Source organism: Clupea harengus, chromosome 2 (genome assembly GCF_900700415.2).
Source record: "Clupea harengus chromosome 2, Ch_v2.0.2, whole genome shotgun sequence".
Lineage (NCBI taxonomy): Eukaryota > Metazoa > Chordata > Actinopteri > Clupeiformes > Clupeidae > Clupea > Clupea harengus.
Window position 1 is genome coordinate 31,495,203 of NC_045153.1, and position 21,788 is coordinate 31,516,990.

At 39.6% G+C, this 21,788-nt stretch overlaps 1 protein-coding gene across 2 annotated transcripts in view; it reads right to left on the bottom strand.

The window, feature by feature from the left end:
- LOC105893398 (ephrin type-A receptor 6) overlaps positions 1-20,440 on the bottom strand; it is a 124,434-nt gene extending 103,994 nt beyond the window's left edge. The window contains exons 1-2 of one of the 2 annotated variants that reach the window (XM_031560967.2): positions 19,633-20,440; positions 9,759-9,823 (exon numbers count right to left, since the gene is read on the bottom strand). In XM_031560967.2, coding sequence (XP_031416827.1) covers positions 9,759-9,823; positions 19,633-19,711 — 144 coding nt within the window. In that variant the 5' untranslated portion in view covers positions 19,712-20,440. The remainder of the gene's footprint in view (positions 1-9,758; positions 9,824-19,632) is intronic. The other variant, XM_031560988.2, reaches the window with a different exon arrangement.
- Positions 20,441-21,788: the final 1,348 nt, after the last annotated feature.

Sequence of the window (21,788 nt, forward strand, 5' to 3'; positions counted from 1 at the left end):
ACCTTTCCTTTTCTAAAGCTCACAAGAAAAACCCCAAAAAGGAGTTCAACCCTTCGTCCTCAACCAAGTAAATCTCTGCGTGGGAAATGTCTAAGAGAAGTTGCTGCTTTACATATCTATTTTCTGCTGGAGGGACAGGCCGTGTGGAATGTCAATGTGTGGTGCAGTCAGGTCTAACTGATCTGTGTTCTGAGGGAAAGACAGACATACCAGTGGTGGTACCAGCAAAGTGGAACAGCACAGTACAGATTAACAGCCATGTTCTCCTAAAGTCAATCAACCTGCAATGTTGTATATAGTATATATATATATATAGTATGCAACACCATCTCCCAATTTAATATTGTATAGTTACAAAACCAATATGAAAGAAAGCTTCACAGGCAGGTGAGGAGTTGAAAAACATTCAATTTAAAAGTAGTATTTCCTTGATGTGAGCATATTGCATTGGGAGAGAGAGGCACTATGCACAGCATCAATCCTTAGTGCTGTCATGCTGCTGTGATTGAGTTTATTCCTCTGCTTCTGTGTGGGATCTGCTGTGCACTTTAGTCTGAGTCTGCCACCCGTGTGTCTGTCCTGTCCGGTCCCCGGAGACTCTCCGTCTCTGAATAACAGCTCCTGACATCCCTGAATGGAATCAATTTAAGCGCAGTCTGTATTGGTTAAACTGTGATTACTGGAAATTAATGTCGAAAGAACAGAATGACCTGCCTCAGGACCAGAGTGATCAATTAAGGATGAGGTTGAAGTAAACCAAAGTGTTAGATACCAGCCAATACAGTGACTCCCAACATTCCTCTAAGAATACCCTCAATCTTTACCCTCGTCTCTTACATGTTATGTTTTGATCCAAGAATCTTAATGCATAGACAATGATTAACTAAAGAGATATAGTTTAGCACTGTCTTGATTTTCCATCTTCCTAAATTCTGAAAATTCCATGATGTCGAAACACTAAGACTCCCAAAACTATTAATTCTCTACACATAACACATAACACATAACATCTGGATATATCACATAACACATAACATCTGGACATATCACATTGCTCTGATGAATTCCTAGTAAATCTGAAATGTCTTTTCTGCCGTTGCCCTGATAGACAAGCCACCGGACACGAGGAACTGAAAAAAGAGCAAATGTATTGTCTGTATTGTACGTATTGTCTATGTCTATGTATTGTATCTTTGTCCTGAACACACGGGCTGGAATATGGGGCATCACCCACGACACTCCTGAATGCACCATGAAATAAACTGAATAATATTAAAACATAGCTGCACTTCACTGGTTCATGATTGCTTATCTGGTGCCAGTGTTTTCTTCACATGTGAAACAGCCATCTGATATCACACTTGTAGTTGTTTATGTTTGTAAAGGTCTCAAGCTTGGAATTTATTTGTGTGTACCAAACCACCTATCTTGGCCAAATCTAACCCAGTCTAGTAGCTTCAGGTGTGCAGCTCTTTACTGGAAATAGCATTGCAAGAGCATCATTTTATATTGTTGACTATCCATTTTGTGGGTATTTGAAATGCTGTGACACCTTGAAGGTCATGGAAGTTATTTTGACTGACCTGCACAAAACCACTTTCTTGCGCATCAGCTCACGGTGAACAGCATAGTGATTATGTAGCCTTTATTAACCACAGGGTTCTAGTGAGAGTATTTGGTGAAAACATTCAAGTATTCAAAAAAGGTCAACTACCCTGACATTAGCATTCGATTGGGTTGAATTAACATTGCATGGGACATGTGAGCTAGATGATGTAAATCATTCACATACCACTGATCAAACCCCCCTTCAAGATTCAGGGACAGAGTCAAGACTGTCCAAAAGGTCAACATTTCAAGAGGAAAATTGAGTGCAGGAGAGGAGAAGAATATTAATCGTCCCCGTCAGAGAGATATAGCATAATATTTGAAAAAGAAAAACAACAACTCCAGCTTGCTCAAGAATACTCACTAGAGAATTTCAGCCAGCCAGTTCAAAGGCAAAGCCTGTGTCTGAGCTCAACAGTTCAACAGCTAAAAAGTCCATTTAAAGAATGAACTGTTATTTTCATCATTTACTTTTGCCATGACATGATATAAGCAGTTCAAGCAATGGACATTGAAGGGCATCATCATTTTCTGGGTTTCTGTCAAACTCATTGGCATATTTTCAGCACATTTATGAAAATTCGGCCAAAAGAAATGTGAATCTGTGTGCATTACCATCTGCTGTGGTATGCAAATAGAAAATAGACACTCTCTAAATAAAGAGAGGAACTGTGAACAGAGAAACCCATAATAAAATCTCTACAAATTTAATTTGATGCGAATAAACCCATTTTCATGAACCTTAGTCGCATTACACCCTATGCGAATAGAGGGGTTAATCAACCCCACTCTAGATAATGAAGTCCTTATTTGAATTAGAAGATTTCATGCAAATTTCAAGCGTTTCCACTCAGGATTTCCTATTCGAATAGTCAATATTCGCACAAAAAATTGGGATGGAAACCCAACTATAGAACAAAACTCTACTTCAATCAATAGCGTACCTTTGGAAGGGTTTCTACCCTCACAGCCAGCATATGAGAAGAACGCATGACCTGGAGTGAGATTTCAGGCCTCGTCTCTGTAACATTCGGGATTCCGTGCCTTCATTACAAAACCGCCATCTCCACAGGAGCAAAGGACCGTCTCCCAACGAGACAGCTGCCTGGCCTCAGCAGCCTGATTACCTTCTGCAGTGGACAAATAGGAGAGCATCCCAGACCCCTAACTCCTTGGCAATGCATTTAAATCAGGAGGCTCCAGTCTCTCAGTGTCAGCTCAGCTCACGACACTGTCACACAGCACAGGACATTAAAACGCATGGCTCATTACTGCACAGCACAGCGCACCGCAGCTGTGCCAGCCAGCGCTGGAGAAGCCTCAGGCTTGGAGAAGGAGAGCTTCCTCTGCTCTTCCTACACTGCCTCAATGTGTCGTGCTACAGTCTCTGATAGGAGCCTGCAGCAGTCAGCACCTTGAGCAAGGGTTTCTCTTCGCTGTCTTGTTCTGTACCTGTTCCCAGCACTTAGAATGACACGCAAGTATACTCCAACTCAGCCACTAATTACACTGATGGCATCAATTTAATGGTGTTAGAGTGCATTAAGAATTGCCCTCAGTGTATCTTTGATGGGCAATGAGCCAATTAAGCTTCTCCCCGGTGCTGCTTAAGCCTTGTAATGACAGAGGTCACTCGAAACGGCTCACGCACAAGATTGTTTTTTTTTTTTTTTTTGTTTTTTTTTTACTTGATGAGCTCCCCTAGGTACACTCATCGTCTGCTGTCACCAACAATTAGATGACAGCACACGGGGTGTTGAAAATTCCTTCTTTCCTTACAGTGGTGGAATCTTGGTGGAACGTGGATGGGAGATAAGCAGCGGGTAGTCTAATGATATTTAATTAAAATGTTGTAAGAGAGATTAAAGGCTGGTTGTGTGAAGTGCGTGTTGATATTATCTGACTAAAAATTACAGCTACTGTCTCTGGTGCATGTCTTCCCTGTTCATTCAAAGCTGGGGGTCTTTAATGACTCATTCACAGTGATACTGTTTACATACAACTTCATTATATGCACTAGCTATTCACGGTTGTGTTTAAGAGTTTTTCTTTCTGTATGGAATAGGTCATGAAAATAACATGAAAAAAACATTTCCACATATATAAACGGGCACTGGTGTTTAACTTTTAAACAAGTAGGCACAAACTGTTTTTTCACAAACAGTGATTAATAGATATACACCATTTACATAGTGCAGTTCAGCAAGCTGTAACCGGTGCCGTTGTTACATAACATGATGCACTTTAGGGCATGCGTCCTGAAGCGCATGCCCAAATATAATATAACAGGAAAAAAGACAAACAATGAGCGTGGATCACAATAATTATCTTCCTCTGAATTGAAGCTGCTTACGTTAGAAATCAGCTGTCAAAATGTTTTGCAAAAACAGAAGAAAACATTACGCTTTTAATCCCAAAAAGCTGCTTTATGTAATTTAATAAATAAATAGTCCCGTATCTCCCACTCTTGGGAAATGAATCATGCATATTTCAACAGCGTCTGCCTTTGCTGAGAAAAGCGTATTGTGACTGCATCCAGACACCAACTCAGACATGGTTACTCACGACTAAAAGCCAACACAACCATTCCAGATATTGCTTTTACTCACTCAATACAATCTTTGGCTGACAATAATATTTTCTTCAGCCTAACATCTCAATATATTATATCTATGACACGCATTGCCTGTTATTGCTATAGTTTAAAACGTCTATTGGCAAAACATTGTAAGATGACTTGATTAAGTTATCCTCAGGATCCTGCAGAAAGTAACAATTTCAACATATGGTCAAGATCAATGCTCTGAATTAGGAACATAAAGAAGCACAATCGAACGCCTGCAGCTTTGAGTTGTAAAATGCAAAATTTCCAATACTTTAATGTCTGCATAAAGCAACTGATGGTGACATATTTTTGTAGTTTGTGAAAGATTCTAGGGATATAACCTTTCATTAGGAAACACATTACAGTGATGGGAGAGTTGAAGCGCAGTTAATTAATTGACAGAGGCTGTCTCACACAGAGCCTTTGCCTAATTTTCACTTTAATTAAAAAATATTCCCAGGTAGCCATGATAATCACCCTTTCAGCAAAGAATAACCACATTTTGGGCTCATTCTTTACGTGCCTCAAATGATTATTTACTTGTGATGGAGCAGCCAAATAGGGTCCGCAGTCGGTAAGACAGTGAAATCTCTCTCACATGGTAATAGTGTACAGTCGGTAAGACAGTGAAATCTCTCTCACATGGTAATAGTGTACAGTCGGTAAGACAGTGAAATCTCTCTCCACATGGTAATAGTCTACAACAGAAATTGAATACACTATGAGGCTCTGGGAAAGCTAGAGAGCAAAGCTGATTCCTTATCGTTCTCCAATGACGTTCCAGAGATGGCATATTTCCTTTGCAGCCTAATAAAGCAGGTTGCACTGCATATCTGAAATTTTCTGAAAAAAGGACTCACCTTCCTGGCTATATGACTATATATTAGCAGGCAAAATGATTTCAGCCTAAATTATTCCAACATCACTTTCAGCTAAATATGTATGATGTTTCTCTTCTCCTAAATAATGGTACCATACTCTGTTAACAATATAATGGTCACTAATAGACTCTATTCCAATGAAATAATGGATTCAATGTCAAATTAAGTAGAGGACCAGTTTTAGTTAGTGGAAGAGAGGTGGTCCGTTTCTGTAATGAACTTCTACATGTGTAAATGTTAACGAAAGATAAAAGGAAGGGCTTAAAGGAAATCCTCACAACCAGGTTAAGGAGCAACTCTTAAAGGTAATGAGAGGTTCATGAAGAATGAGTTCATGAGGTTCATAAGTTCATAAGGAGCAATCCATAAATAACATACATGAATATGTCATGTCTTGTCATGTTTATGTTAGAGTGACTAAGGATTTATGGCCACAGTATCAAAAGTCTTTTGAGGGGCTTGACAGAAGTGAACCATCCTAATCAATAGAAATGATGTTATAAGGATCACCATGCAATCCTTGACTATTAGGGAGAAAGACTAACCATACCATGCAGATGGAGGCATAACTGCTCAGTTCATGGTTTTTAATAATGTTGATAAAAACATGAAACTCACTGCAAACTAAGACACAAATGGCTCCGTAAAGAGCATTCAGTGAATAAACAGCATTTAACACAAGACATTTAACTCAGTGCTATTATCAAGAGGTAAAAGTGTTTGTAAACCCCCCCCCCCCCCCTTTCTTTCCTACTGTGAGGTGCATTGTGTTACCTCCTTGTATGAAATGTGCCGTACAAATAAAGTTTGATTTGATGATTTGATTTGAAAAGAAGCTTTGTTTTGCATTCTGATATGTCCAGCTGTAAAGGCTTCTACCCAAACGCTGCTATCCCAACTCTTAAAGACTGCAGTCATTACTATGTATAAATAACTACGTATATATACACTTATGTCAATCATAATGAGGCATAATAAATACTTTATAACCCTTTATGTATGTGTGTATAATGCTTTGTGAACACTGAGTTTAAGTAAAGTGCTACCGAACACTTGATATCTATGCCATGCTCATAAACGAAGCCATAACGTCTTTCTCTGGCCTTACACTGCCCTTTATGGTGGGCAGATGTCTGGAGCACTATGTGTCTCTGCTTATGCAGTGAGGAGAGCTCAAATTTGAGTTGGGACAGGATTCAAATGATAGAATATTGTTACAAAATCTCAGATGTTTTGACGAGGGCAAGGTGCCCCTGTTTCTCTTTTTTTTGGCTTAAAGGTACAGTCCACAATTCTGGTGAAAAGTTAAACCCCTCCTACTGTGTACATTGGTTTTTGAACAGACAACTAGACAACCGTGAGGAGCAACTAGCTGAATTTGACAAAACATGTATTGGATTGGACTCACCTTTAATAGTAAAAACTAAATTTCTTTTTAAAATGATTATCCCTTACCATCAGAGTCTACGGTGGATATTAGTTTATTCAAGCTACTTGTTTCGAGGTTAAACTAATATACAAGCGAGATTTCAGCCTGAATTTCTAACCTCCAATGATACCAATGGCAGTGTGTGCACAGATAATGAAATATCCAGCTAACCATGTACAGTACAACTATTCAAATTTTAACATCCCTATTCAGCAAATACTTACTTCAAATCATTATATTGTTCACTTGTGGAGATAGAGTGTCTATTCACTTAGGTATGGTATTTATGGAATACAGGGTTTTAATGTGTTGCCAATACATTTTCCATTTACTGTAGCCTTACTTCCACCCCCTGCAAATAACCGAATAACCATTCATAGACTGTTGGATATGTACATCTCTACTAGGGAGTCCGTCATATCTCATTCACTCTACAAGATATCTTTTCCCCAAGTTCAGTTTCTCCAGCCAATAAAAGCTGGATACACCTCAGGTGAAATGGTGAAATTAAAATGATCCTTGTTAATTGACAGAAATGTTTTGAAAAAAATATTGCATGATTGCAATCTCAGCAGAGCTCTTCAGCTGCAGCACTCTTTTAATAAAGGTTGGAGCAATGTGTCATTCAATTAGATTTCATTGATACTGATCTACCGTCAACACTGAACAGCGATACTGGTATTCTTATTGATATTTTACTTTTTAAAAAGTAAATATTGCTTCCTGCAATGGTGTGCTGTTGAGAAGTGATTCCATGCTACTGTACGAATCAATCATGGTACCATATTGGCTCTAGATCTAGATACCCAATCCTAAAGAAGACCTTTCGGTATGATTTAAAATATCTCTTTGTGTTAGATACATGTCCTTATCAGACATTTTGCAATTTATTGTGTTCCAATGATTTAAGCAGCATTATGCTCAAGAACAAACCAGAAAAACAGAAGCACTTAGATATTTGTTCTGTTCAGACGTGACCAAAAAAGTCTGCTTTACAGCCCTGAAATACCTTTATATTGGGACACTATCCAGGTTTTATGTAGACTTTTTAGGTCATGACTTCTCATGCCTGTTGTTGGGGGTGCTTTGTTCTTCTCTTTGCCCCTGCTCTGTATCCCTTACTGAACTCATCCATCCCACACGTGATAAACTGAACACACCTTTAGCATTCACCCAATCAAGGGCATTAGAATTATACTTACTTTAAATAGGTGAGAGCTTGGTACATGGATGGATGAAAGACCAACAGAGAACTAAGAACCCCTGGTTTATATGATAACATAAAACATACAGTCACCAGGGTTGGAAGAAGGTAGTGCCAATTAGGGCTGAACGATTTGGGAAAATAATCTAATTGCGATTTTTTCCCCAAATATTGCGATTGCGATTTAATATGCGATTTTTTTATTTTATCCAAATTGTTTTACCAACAAATCGTAATGAATGATTTAAATATGACCAACACAATATTAGATACATTTAGTGTAAACTATTATTTCCCACATTTTACATTTTTATTTAACTGCTCATTACAGAATCAAGAACAACAAATCGGTGGCTTTGCCACTGTGCATTTAAGTAATTTAAACAAAGTCATTGTAAGAATAAACACAAGGCATGCACTTTTTAAACACTATGTGCAAAATGTACCATCCTAAAAAAAAAAAAAAAAAAAAAAAAAATTATAATTTTTTTTTTTTTTTTAGACCACGTTTTTAATCGCGAACGTTGCGGTTAGAAAATCGCGTTCTATCATATCGCGATTAAATCGCAAATGCAATTAATTGTTCAGCCCTAGTGCCAATGATGACTGGTTAATGGCTGATTGCTGGGGCACCAAAAGAGGAAAAAGACATAACATTCATTTCTTCACTTGTAGCAAGAGTAGTCTTTTTGAAGTATGTTACATGATGGGCAGTAATTTAGTAGTCAAGGAAGACAAGCTTGCAGCTGCAGATAACTTATTTGAGCGTAAGGACTTGGTGGCTCAGTTTTTCACTTATCCCTTGCTACTTGGGATGTAGAGCCATTTTACCTCCCAAAGATCTCCCTCCCTTCTCTGCCCTTTCTCACCTCCCCCATGTTAAATATTCATGGACATTCCAGTTTCCTGGGTAGGCCAGGAGAAGTCTTGACAGCTTAATCATGGAGTCAAGGCTGCAGCCAACCCTTTCCTCTTGGCTGCTGTCAGACTGACCTGCATGATGTAATAGTCTTGCTTTTGACAAAAACACAGAGGAAAATACTCAACTCTTGGAAGAAGGCTGTTTTTGCTCAAGAACAATAATGAATATAACACCAAGAAGTGATGAAGGGTCATTACGTACACATCACACAAGGCACAGAGGACTTGACCCTTGACCTTGAAGAACACTGTATGGTTAAGGACTGTTTCCAGTTTAAATCAAATGCATTCGAGTGTTGAGAGGAGAGGAGACACTATTTTGACAACATGAAACAAATCCAAATGCAAGCCATCACCAGCTGGAGGCTGTTATAACATTTGGCTTGTGAAGACACATATTTCAGATTCATCCCTCCCTGTACTTCCCTGTATAGTTTATAACACCATTGTGTTGCTCCAACAATCCCCCCTATGATAAGTTGCAGGGACACTGCCAGGTATGCAGGGATCCAGTGATGGTCGATAGGAGAAAGGAAAAAGTTCTCAACTAATTTGAGTCATTAGCTCTCTATTTTATTCTCCAGTGGCTGATGTGACATCCAGTGATGAACTGCTAAGAAAGTAATTTAATGGTTTTGAGAGCAAAATAATGAAACTGTCACTTATAATAACATCTTTCATCATTAGGTATCCTTGGAAGCAAAGAATATGGACTTAATGTGAAAGAGCAGTGGATATGAATAGAGGAGAATAACTGCCACACCCAAGGCAGTTTAGAGATATATAGAGCACAAGCTCATAGTTGTTTTCTATTTCTTGTGACCTGAACTCTCATTTATCTAAACTCTCTAAGCTATCCTAGATTGTAGTTGTAGGATTGTTGTCTGTGGATGACCACCAAAAAAACACTAAACATAGCTAAATGCTTGTTGATAGATGGTTTATGTTTTAATGTTCATTAGTAAAGTGAAAGGTTCCGATGTCCTTGACTAACCAGTCTGGAATTGAAAGTCATTTTAAGGGTAGGCCTTCACAAACCCACACATTTGCTAGACCAGAGTCTGTACTCAGCCCATTGATGGGATACGTATGTGTTCAGTGTGTACTCACCCCATTGATGGGATATGTTTTCCAACCCAGTTCCCCCAGCACAGAGGTGGTGTCTAACAGCACAACTGCAAAGAAGCAAAAGGAAGGCGTTAGTACAACATTTCTGAGTAATATAATTGAAATGAAATTATACTTGAAACTCTATTTTAGGAAAATGGTCCCACAGAATAACCTCTTCAAAAAAAAGAACTTATAATACACATTCATGAATTCATTTCCACTGAGTTATTATGCATCTAGCTATCATGGCAAAGCAGTGCAGGATTGAGTCATGAATGAATCACCTCGATGGATGGAGCAACAACTGAAAATATGCAAACCAGTAAGGACATTTATGTCAAGGAGATGGAGAATGATGTCATCAGATATTGAGATGATCAGAATGCCTGACAAAACTTGGCAAATGATGTTCAGGGAATTGATACACTAAGGCAGCTCATTACCATATTGCTAGTAGAATAACATTGGAATAAAGTCCTATTGGCCCAACTTTGGATGTTTTTTCTTTAAAAGTAGTGAGTTAAGGAGCTTACAGACTAGCCTCGCAAACATCAGCACAACTGGCACTGATAAAGGTACGCTAGCTGGACTGTATTTTGCCTGTTCACTGATCACTATTCATTCATTTGTGTGGATAAACTACATAATAAACGTTCACACGGAGTCGTGTCAAGAAAAATCTGCGTTCACACGGAAACGCTGGAGCGGAGCGGAGACGCTGTAAAGACGTCATGGAACATGCGCCTAAAGTGACAGAAGATAGAAGTCGAGATCCAACTAGCAATATTTCGATTGCTGAACGACTTCTCTACCACCTGAAATCACTGTTACCACAGCACTCAAACAGGACTAGTTAGAATTGCACACTTCGCCATAACCCTCGTTTGTGTTAAGTTACCGTTTTGAAACTTCCGTCTATGATACAAATCTTTTCACGTCAGATTTGCTCATATAGGCTATTGCTGACACTTTCAAAAAACGGTTTTGAACAATGTTCTAATGCAAATAGATTAAACAGTGATAGATTAAAATTTGGCTTGTTTATGTCATCCCTTTCATAACCAGCTTCTTAACAACATCAATTTAGTTTATGTTGTTGCTGTTATGAAGTGACGCAGCAGGGTTCACGTGGGGCAATTACGTCATCGGGTTAGAAAGTGTGCGGATCGGGCGTCTGCACTAACACGGATCCACTGGTGGGTTCGAATCTACCCACTCTGGAGACCAAATTCAAAAGATTGCGGATTCAGTGACCCAATCCGCCGGGTTCGTGTAAACGAGAGGCCGATCCGACAACATTTCTTATTGGATTCAGGCAATCCAGGCTCTGTGTAAACGGCCCCTTAGACCCTGTTGTGTGAGACGACAATGATTTGTCCAATTTGCGGGAAAGTTGCGTGATGTGTTACAATTGCAATGTGCAATTGCAATCGTTGAATTTGCGTTAATAGTTGCAATCACATCATCGCGAAATCCTGGAGGTTCTGACTGACTCTGAGCAAGAGGCATAATCATCTTCAAATTTGTACTCCCTTGTGTTCTGGCCACGGATAAATGAACAAAGTCTTTAAAGTATATAAATTAGGGCTGGGCAACGATTAAAAGTTTGAATCGCGATTAATTGCATGATTTCCCTGATTAATCACGATTAATCGCATTTGTATACGCAAAATCCAATAATGAATTCAAAAGTAGTGTACAGCGCACTTTTATTTTAAATGTTCTGCCATATGAATAACATTTGTTGTGCAAACACTTTTAACATCAGCATTTTAATACAGTAGCAGTTAAATAGAATATTCAGTGTAAATCTCAACTTAAACAATGTCATCAAAGCAAATACAAAATTAAAGCTCATTGCCACTGCCAGGACATTAATGTTATCCTGTTCGTTACGAAAAAGAAAAAAACTGGCCACAGAATCCTGAGCCACAATCATATCACTAAAACAGGCAATTTCTGATGTAACAGCAGAAACATTTGACTTTCATCAGGGAGCAGCATAACCAGTCTATGTTCAGTACCAAATGTCCCTGTTAGAGTGAAAAACCAGAAAACACTTTCAGTGCAGTTTGTCAATTCCTAGAACTTGACACTGTTATTTTAAATGTACTGCCATATGAACTAAAGTGCCATAACATTTGTTGTGCAAACACTTAACATCAGCATTTTTATATAGTAGCAGTTAAATTAAATAAATACTTTGTTTAAATCTCGACTCAAACAATGTTTTTAAAACAAACACAAAACTAAAGCTTATTGCTACTGCCAGGGCATTAATGTTAGAGTGTGGTGAAGCACCAAAAAGTTCACAGCTGGCAGTTACTGTGCTGTACGTAGTCTGCCGAAGCCTCGCTCCACTGTCTGTTTCGTTGAATGATTTGCTGGTATCAACTGTGTGTTTTGCATTTAGGTGATATTTTAGACTGGAGGTCTATTTCGGTAGTTTAGATTTCTTTTCAGTATTTCAAAGTGAATGAGCTGTGGGAGCACCAGAAAAGTCAGCGTCTAGCAGCGATTATCACATGTATGTATATATGTCTATGGCGATTTTAACTATGGAGATTCTAAGTAACATATGGAGACAAAACTTTGTTTGGTCATAAACCCTTGAATATACAAACGACTCAATTAAATCGGTTGAGAAATGTAAACGCTATAGTGCTTTTTATCCAGAAACATCGCAGCTCCACCGTTCACTTGCGTTTATTTACAGTCCAGTCGTTACCTCTCCAAGATGGCGGCGAGTTGGCACGTCGCAGCAACGTTCTGAAACAGTCAATGTATGTCTATGTATATATGTCTATGCCCTTCTCCATGTTTGTTTATCCGCCCATTCTTTTCTTTTCCGGTTCTGCAGCAGTCAGCAGCAGACTTCTACTAAATAAAAGCCTGTGAGCAACAAACTTTTACAATAATAAAATAAATAATAAAACCGGCGTTATCGGCGTTAATTAATTGATGAGTTAACCCGATAATAACGCGTTAACTTGCCCAGCCCTAATATAGATTAACACATTGTTGTATCTCTAGCACAATGCCAATACTTTTTGTGCATGTGTTTTCAGCATCATCAGGCAAAGACTAAAAATACAACTTTGAGCTTTGAGCTCCCCCTAAAATCTTGAACCTTAAATCCAGGTGTCGGAAAGAACTGTTGGTGTCCTGACTGTCCGACAGTTTTCAATTGGGTTGAAGTCTGGGGGGTTGGGTGGTCATACCTCCATATGTAGGAAGCTAGAAAGGTGCTCAACATACCATCACTTGGGCAGTGTGAGGAGGGGCACAGTCTTGCACAAACATCAATTCCAAAGTGGAAACAGTGGCTATACTGTGATATTTTGTTGCATCACTTGTGTTGCCCTAGGGTCCTATGTGAAAAAGAGGGGCCCTAAATGACTCCTATTTACTTGTTTTGCCCTCGGGGTAGTACATGCGCACTGACCCTACTTCTCACCTCTCAATTCTGCTGGAGAGGAACTGGATAGGGGGTTGGTGCTAATGAACAGGATGCCCTAACTCTACCCCTCAAGCATGTAGCTAAAACCACACAGACCTACCAACGTCCTGCACGTCGTCCCCTGACACTGTCCTATCACAAGGTTGTTTTATGTTAGTGAAAGTTTGGACGCTGGGATAACCAGCCTGCCAGGACTATTCCCAATGGTGCTGCATTTAAGCAGGTTTGCCAGACTGCACTAACAGATGCCAACTCTCTGTCTGTGGCTTGCCAGCTAAGAACACCACCCTCACCACTTCAACCTCTGACCTGACCCAACTAGATTTCCTCTAAACTGTCTTGTCAGAGGAGACATACAGCTAGGGAGAGCACACTCACACACCAGCCCCATTTCAAACTCTCTTTTTCTCCCTCAGAGATGGGGACCTGTGGCTGCGGAGATAGACCATCTTTTTGCTAAAAGGAGCTGCGCTCCCAAAATAAATCGAAATTGTCAATGATGATATAGCCACGTAGTTCACTGTTCTTTTAACCACGGGTTTACGCCTATTAGACTGATTAAAACATAATCTACATGCCCCAACATGGGAATAGGTCCAGAGATAAATACTCAACTCAGTGTAAGATATTGAAAACATTTACATTTGAATTTACAATTACATCTTTGATTCCCTCTGAGAGACATCGTTTACACCCACACAAGTCACCAACGATCAATGCTGCAGGAGATGGTCGACCAGCAGTCTCAGTGATAAGACAGAGGGTGACTGTTGGTCTCCAGTGACTGCCGTTGACCAGCAAGATCTCATCGGAGGTGATGGAAAGTGTCGTTGGCTGGATCTCATCAAAGCGTGCGACCGGATCTCATCGATGTGTGAGACCAAGGGTGAGTGCTGGCCTCTGGCAACTGTTTCTGACTGGTTGGATCACATTGATGAGGGATATGCCACAGAAGATGTTCGTTCGTCTCGTCAGCTGGACCCCGTAGATGTGGGAAGCACCGTTGCAGCCGGAGAAGGGCCCTGATCCGAGGTCGAGGCAAGATCCTTTGGTGGGTAGACAGTGTTGCGATCAAACAGCCCAGAGGCAGAAAGGCTCCAGGTTCTGGAGCGCCATCAGAGCAACAGCAGTCAGAGAGGGCAGTCGGGTCAAGTGTAGGCCTACCAAAATTGGTGGCCAAGGTCCATGACAGGGAGTCTGAGAGGATGGCAATCTTCCTTGCTTGTGCAGTGGCTGTTGTGGTGTATTGTTTAGGGAGTATTTCCCCAACAACTCTAACGCCAGCTGGTGGACCTTTTCTCTCAGTGCCTCGATTGTGTGACCAAATTTGTGGTACTGGTCACAAGACATCTTGACTGTGAAAACTGATTAAGATTGTAAAATCTGATTTGCTAAAATCAAGGAAGTTCAAGTAAAATAAACGCAATAAAAGTTGTTAAAAATAAAAGCATAGCACTGCTTGTGTGCCTGCCTAAAAGCCTATCAGTCTCACCGTAGTAAGGTGTCATGAGATGTAATGGTCTATGTTGTGTGGCTAGGCATGAATCACACGGTACAAATACAGCATGTTTGGGGTTGTACCTTCACACATCTCCATCATGGAACTTCACATATGGATGGGCTGAAGTCAAATTTTGTAATTTTATACACAACGCATTTTCAGTCCACTCCTAACATCCATGTTACCAACATGTTTGAAGAACAGATCAATTGTAATTATTATACGGCTCTTCAGAACGTTCCAAAAAGTACCGTTGATTTGAATGGGCCATCCCAACATTCGCCGGTGAATATTTCCTGATATTCACCGCTGCGAAAAGATATTGACCGCTGTCATTGGCAACGGGTTTTGTGCTTTTAATTCACATATTTCATATCATTCCGCAAGTAGTCCGGTCATTTAACGTAACAGACTCATTGTAATTTGAAGTCAGCAAGTAATGGGTTGCTACGCAACACCTGAAACTTAAAAGTTCTATTTGCTTGAAGAACTATTTTTTCTTAGCAGAAATCACGAAACGGCAACTAAATAATTAAAAAGAGGTATTTTGGAGGAATGTCTTCTATCGTTTTTGGCAAGTAACCGTATAATAAGCGGGATAATGTATTGTCCGTCGGTCATTATCCAAAAATAAATTCCTTCAGGACGAAACAACACCCCTCCGCTGCGCGTCGGGTGCTGTTCGCCCGGTCGGGATTTATTTTTGGATAATGACCTCCGGACAATACATTATCCCTTACATAATAAATGCATATCTTTAAACAATTAGCACTGGGATCCCCACCAAGAACCTCTGAACAGCTATCTACAATTTTGAAAAACTGCCTATGACAACAAGGCTGTGAAAAAAATTAGGTAACACCAGTATCCAGTATCTATAAAGCATTATAAACACATGTATACATGTTTATAAAGTATTCAGAAAGCATCATAGCAACTGACATAAGTCTATTTATAAATAGACATAACTGCATTAAAAAAGTGTTATAATGCAGTACACAGCTATTGTTATGAAAGCATGTATAGAGTGACATAATGCTCTATAAAGAGTGTTGCTAAATGAACAGTATTTGACATAAGGCAAAGATGGCACCAGGGCCATTATCAAAAAGGTAACAGAAGATTTGTTGGCATTCTGATATACTTCAAGCCGTAGGGGCTTACACTCTAACATCATAAAGCTTCATGAGTGCAGTCATTACTATGTACAAATTGTTCCATAGACTTGTGGCATGAGGCATTATGAAGAGTATAACCTTTTTATGGATGTGCGTACATGCATTATGGATACTGGGTTTAAGTCAAATATTACCAACAATGTAATAATGTGATTTATAATAACATCCATACCTACACCAAATCAATATGTACAAATCAAAATGATTGTATCTTCTGATCTGACCTTCATAGAGACACTGCTTCAATGTTAAATGCAGATAGATTTGATTGATACTTCTATAAATCTACTTCAATGTAGCTACCGAAAAGGGGAAAACCAAGCAGAGGAAAGAGGAAAAACATGTGCAGTGTGGTTTGTGAATGGCTTGGCTTCCATCTTAAACTCAAGTGGATCTCTTCAACCAAGCTTCAACCAAGGCAAAATAACATAAACCAAGGAAAACAACCAAACTAAAACAACCAAAATAACTAACAGGCTGAGCATCAGGGACTATGGTGCCCATATTTGTAGCTACCGAAAAGGGGAAAACCAGCAGAGGAAAGAGGAAAAACATGTGCAGTGTGGTTTGTGAATGGCTTGGCTTCCATCTTAAACTCAAGTGGATCTCTTCAACCAAGCTTCAACCAAGGCAAAATAACATAAACCAAGGAAAACAACCAAACTAAAACAACCAAAATAACTAACAGGCTGAGCATCAGGGACTATGGTGCCCATATTTGTCTTTTACAGATCAGGAACAAGGCATGATAGAACCCTTTCTCAAATTGATATAATTAGTATTGTACAATTTTCACACCATCATTCTATTTCTAACCAAAAACATGAGCCTAACTGAGTATTTCCTTAAGTTCTCTAAAAAAAACTGACACTGTATTGAGAGCCTATGAGACAAAAGAGTGTTTTTTATTTATATAAATTGCCACTAAATACAATGAAATTCTCAGGACTATCTCTCGGTCCCTTTTATATAATTTCCTTGACTTTCCTTGATATCATGACTTCAAATTGATTTCATTATTTGGCAAGAGAATTGAAATTCCCATGAGACCCATGAATTCTACCAATTGTCCTATCCCTTTAGGGAATTTCAGTAGGGCATGGGATAAAAATAGACTGGTCTGCCTGCCGTCGTTTGCTTCTCGATAAACAGACTGTCTGCACAGGACCCATTGATCACTAGCTTCCAGCAAATGGCATGATGTATCGGTCTCATCATGCATATCGACAGACAGGACCAGCCCACAGATTTCATATAATCTACACGTATAAAAGTGGCGAGATCTCCATGTTCCGGAGGACTATCAGACTATCACTATGAGCGTGTGAACCTCTAGAAATGGTTGGGAACATTCACACGCTGGTTGTAGGTCGTAGGATCTGAGTTGGCTCATGGATACCTGTTCTTGCCACTGAGGGGTGCAATACATCTAACATTTCAGCAATACATCTAACATTTCTAAAATGATCATCATGAGATCTGTGTGTGTGTGTGTGTGTGTGTGTGTGTGTGTGTGTGTGTGTGTGTGTGTGTGTGTGTGTGTGTGTGTGTGTGTGTGCGTGTGCGTGTGTGTGTGTGGTTGTGTACTTCCCAGGTGTATCCGAGGTCAGTTATGGAGAAAAGCCAAGGGGGGGTCACCTTATGGCTCATTGTGTATGACAGACAGCGAGGCAAAGAGGAGGAACAGAACACTGTTCAAGAATCTGATGCTAATGGGTTTATGAGGTAATGGATTCTGGTTTAACTTGATGCCATTTGTTTGCACAAAATATTTCATAAGAATTCATAAAATGTATATTATCACAACCTTGCCACACCTGTTCGTTTTCATTATTAACTAAGAGGTTGAATATAAGCCATGTTGTAGCTCATGTAAAAAGACTCCCATTACAGTGTGCCATTGTCACTGTCTGTTACAGGAAGAAAACCCAGATGCTATTATTAGCTGGTATTACCAAATGTTATTAGCATTTCACCCGCAGTGTCCCTCATTACTGCCTTTGAGTTGTTGGAAGTGAGAGTAGAAGGACTGAGTAAGATTCACGAAACCAGAGTTTAGCCTTATGAAGATAAAAGAAAATCAATAGAAAATCAATAGAAAATCAAATCAATTTCTACATAAATCACTCAGGCCCCAACCATGTCAAATAAGCATACGTCAGAGCTTTTGGATGAAGAGCATTTAGTTCCGTTTTTATCTGGTTTTACAGCAAGTCCAGAAAAACTGTATGGCTGTCTGGAATTCAAAAGCAAAGCCAAACTCATTCCCTTTATCCCTCTCAAGAGCTGGAGTCTCATCCAATTTCACCTGTGAAATTCGCAATTCAGGCTGTTTTGTCTGGATAGATGTTGAAACCGACCTGCTACACCTAAAACACTGATTTTAAAAGGCACTGCTCTTTCTCTAACACCAGACGTTTCTTTTCGGGTGATATAGGCCCATGCACAGAAAAAAAGAAAGTAAAAGAAAAAAGAAAACACTATTAAAGGAAAGGTTAGCTACAACAAAATATAGATAAACCAGCTTTACAAATGTACAGTGTTCTCCTCGGGCGCTACAGGGACATGCTTTTGGGCCTATAATGATACTCAATTCAAACTGAACACAACACTCTCCACATTGAGATGTGTGCTCTCTTTCCCTCAGCTCAGCGCTCCCTGTACCACCTACAAAACCACAAGCACAATGGAGGGATGGCATTCAGTCAGTCTATATGTCATCCATCCATACATCTTTGACAGCACTGGACTAATACATATGGTGGCTATTATGTTTTACTTGTCTCCACATAAAAATGAAAGCAACAGTGTCAGTTTTATTGAACCAAGTAACAATAATATAAGAATTGGAGGGCTGATTCCTACACGCTCCTGTAAAATCAATAAGACTATCTCGACCTGAGTGATAGCAGACACACACACAGAGATGTTGTTAACAAAGTTCACAGACCACCAGGGTCTTTTCACCTCTCAAATGACATATCTGCTATAACCTACTTTACCTTTGAACCCTGGAAACAGTAGGTGGGTTAATATGAAAACCAAGATATGTTTAAAATCGACAAAAACAGACAAGTCATCTTGATCCCTCTTAATTACTCACTTTCAATAGCATTGTCTTCATTGGAGATTAGAATGTAACAAAATAAAACAATGTGGGTTTGTAGGCTACTATCATTTGAAATTAAATTCCTCGGATAGACAATATTTCGGCATTGCTATACTGACAACGAACAGTTCAGTTCACTCAGTGAGAATACAAATCTGACGACTTTTGGAACATGTATATCCAAGAATTTCAGGTCAGACGTTTTAGGTGATGTTGTAAGCAGAACACCTGAGTACCGTAAAAGATAAACAAACTATATTTCAGTAGGCTCTTAAACACTGAAAGCAATTATGTGTGAGTACAGAGGTGTTCTGTAAGCAGCCGTTGCTAGTAAAGTAGGCTACCTTATCCTGTGGTGTAAATACTGCCAACAGGCGAAGAGAATTCATGACAGATTTAGAAAACAGACACCGACAACGTGTACAGAACGCGCTGCCACAGAACCTGTCACCTGATTAACTTGAATCAGCTGGGTTTGGTTAAAGAAAAGACATAGATCTTAATAATTATTTATGTAAACGTACTTTTAGCGAGAACGCATACATGGAAACGAGTACAATTAAAGTGCAGTAGGCTACCCATAGCCGATTATAAAACTATGTTAACGCTGTTGAACCTACTCTTACCTTGATTGCTCTGAGTTGAGGCTGAGAATTGAACCTTCAGGAACAGAAAAACGAGGCAAAATCCTACTCCAACAGTCATCTCTGAAATATCCACTTGGCGAGCTGTGCGGAGCTTACCGATATCCACGTGAATGTTTTGGGATTTAGTTTTATATCCTTTAAAATGTTTGAATGCCTGATAACAGACCACTCATCCTCGATTGCCAATATGTAATAAGCACGGACCGGTTGACACGAAACAGTCAAGGAAGCTCTCCATCACTTTACCGATGTAGATGGATGCGGCGAATGTGGTAACAAAGTTCACTTTTGACTAAAATCAAGCTGGCCACTGAAAATAACTCATAACGTTACTTCTTCTATGTTGGTTGTTACACATGGCAAAATCGACTTCACCCGACGTATGAGCGTTTCTTGCTTTAAATATCAGTAGCAGAGTCCTTGTTTATATTTTGGAGTCACACTCCTATCTATCCCTCTGGGAAGACAAAACGGATGTTTTCTAGTCCATTTCAGTCCTAGGATAAAATAACGTTTTGTTCGTCGCCGGTAACTGTTAAGAACTCCGGAGACTGTGCGAACAAGTTGTCGTGTCCTATCTGCGAAGCTCAACGGTGCTTATCCCGACCTGCATGCAGCAAATTACGGGAGCTTCGAAGGTGAGCCTGACCAAGGCAATCTCTCTCTGCCTGGCTCTTTGTGCTGGGTGCTTGGCGCTAGAGGGTGTTAGCTGACAAGACAACACAGAACTTCATTTCACCACGGCTTTAACTCTATAATCCCACAACGCAATGTGACTCAGTGTGCGAATTTACGTGCAGATAAACTGGCAACATCCATCGGTGTAAATATGTATGTGCATACATATACATATACATATGTACATACATACATACATACATACATACATACATACATACATACATACATATTTGCACTCAGATTTTGGAGTACCTATCGCCTGTGTTCAGACATATGTTTTACTATGTGGCATCTCACCAAGACCAAACTGATGAATGCGTTTTCTTAATTTCCTTGTGTTTTGTCTATTTCCATATGTTTTCTTAAATTGCAGTGAGATAGTTGAGCTCTCAGGGCCACCATATTTTACACTTCTAGGTAGACAAAGACATCAGATAGTCTGGATATATTTGTGTGTTTGTTGTCTGTATGGTTTATTTCCATGTATAAACGCACTAAAAACAAACAAAACCATTTACAGCAGCTTGTCATCTCGAGTGGTAATCAAGCATGGTTTTAGTATCGTCTGTATGTTCTAATGTTCTCTGTGTGCTGCTGCTGCTGCTGCTGCTGATTCGGATGTCTGTGGCATGTGTGGGGGGAAAAATGGCTGATTCGATGTGAATTGCATATATATAAATCTTTATTTCAGACGCCAAGTTCCATATAAAATAACAGACATACAACTATAAAAAAGAGAGAAAAACAAGAAGATACAACATACATAATACAGTTCATTAAAAAGTAATGAGTGGACATGAATGATCTAGTGTATAATGTAAATTCTGATTGGTCAGAGGGCATTAATGTCCCCTTGGTTGTCAGTGTAAGAACCAATGCCACTTTGGTTGGAAAAGAGAATACATTTTGGATTGTGTCCTGGTCTGTTTACATTCCACCAAGATACGTTTGTGACATTCGCTCACACCTGTCCTTCTCTTTTCACTGTTGGCAGACAATACCAAGTCAAACCTCAAACTTTATGTCTGAACCAAATAATTTATGTTTTAATCTCCACTACTACTCTAATTGCTACTGTAAATTATTTGGATGTATCGCACACTTTGGCTGACAAATTCATGAGCCCTTTGTTAAAATGTGATTGTTCTACATAATGGATTGCTGCATACAGGGCCGGTGCCGTAAGGGGTGCAAGGGATACAGACACACCTGGGCCCTGTCTTAAGGGGGGCCCCGAAATAAATTGATATTGCATGAATATGGATACCTTAGGCAAGCTCTCTGTGTCGCGTCTGAATTCAGCGCTTTCAGGCAGGGAAAGGAAGCATGAGTCAAACCATCCAATACTGGTGTAAACTATGTTTTGTGTCTATTTCAGTGGCTCAATTAGTTAATGGCACATGCTCTCCCATCGGAGCACTACAGGCTGTCAGTCTCATGGTCAGTCCTGAGAT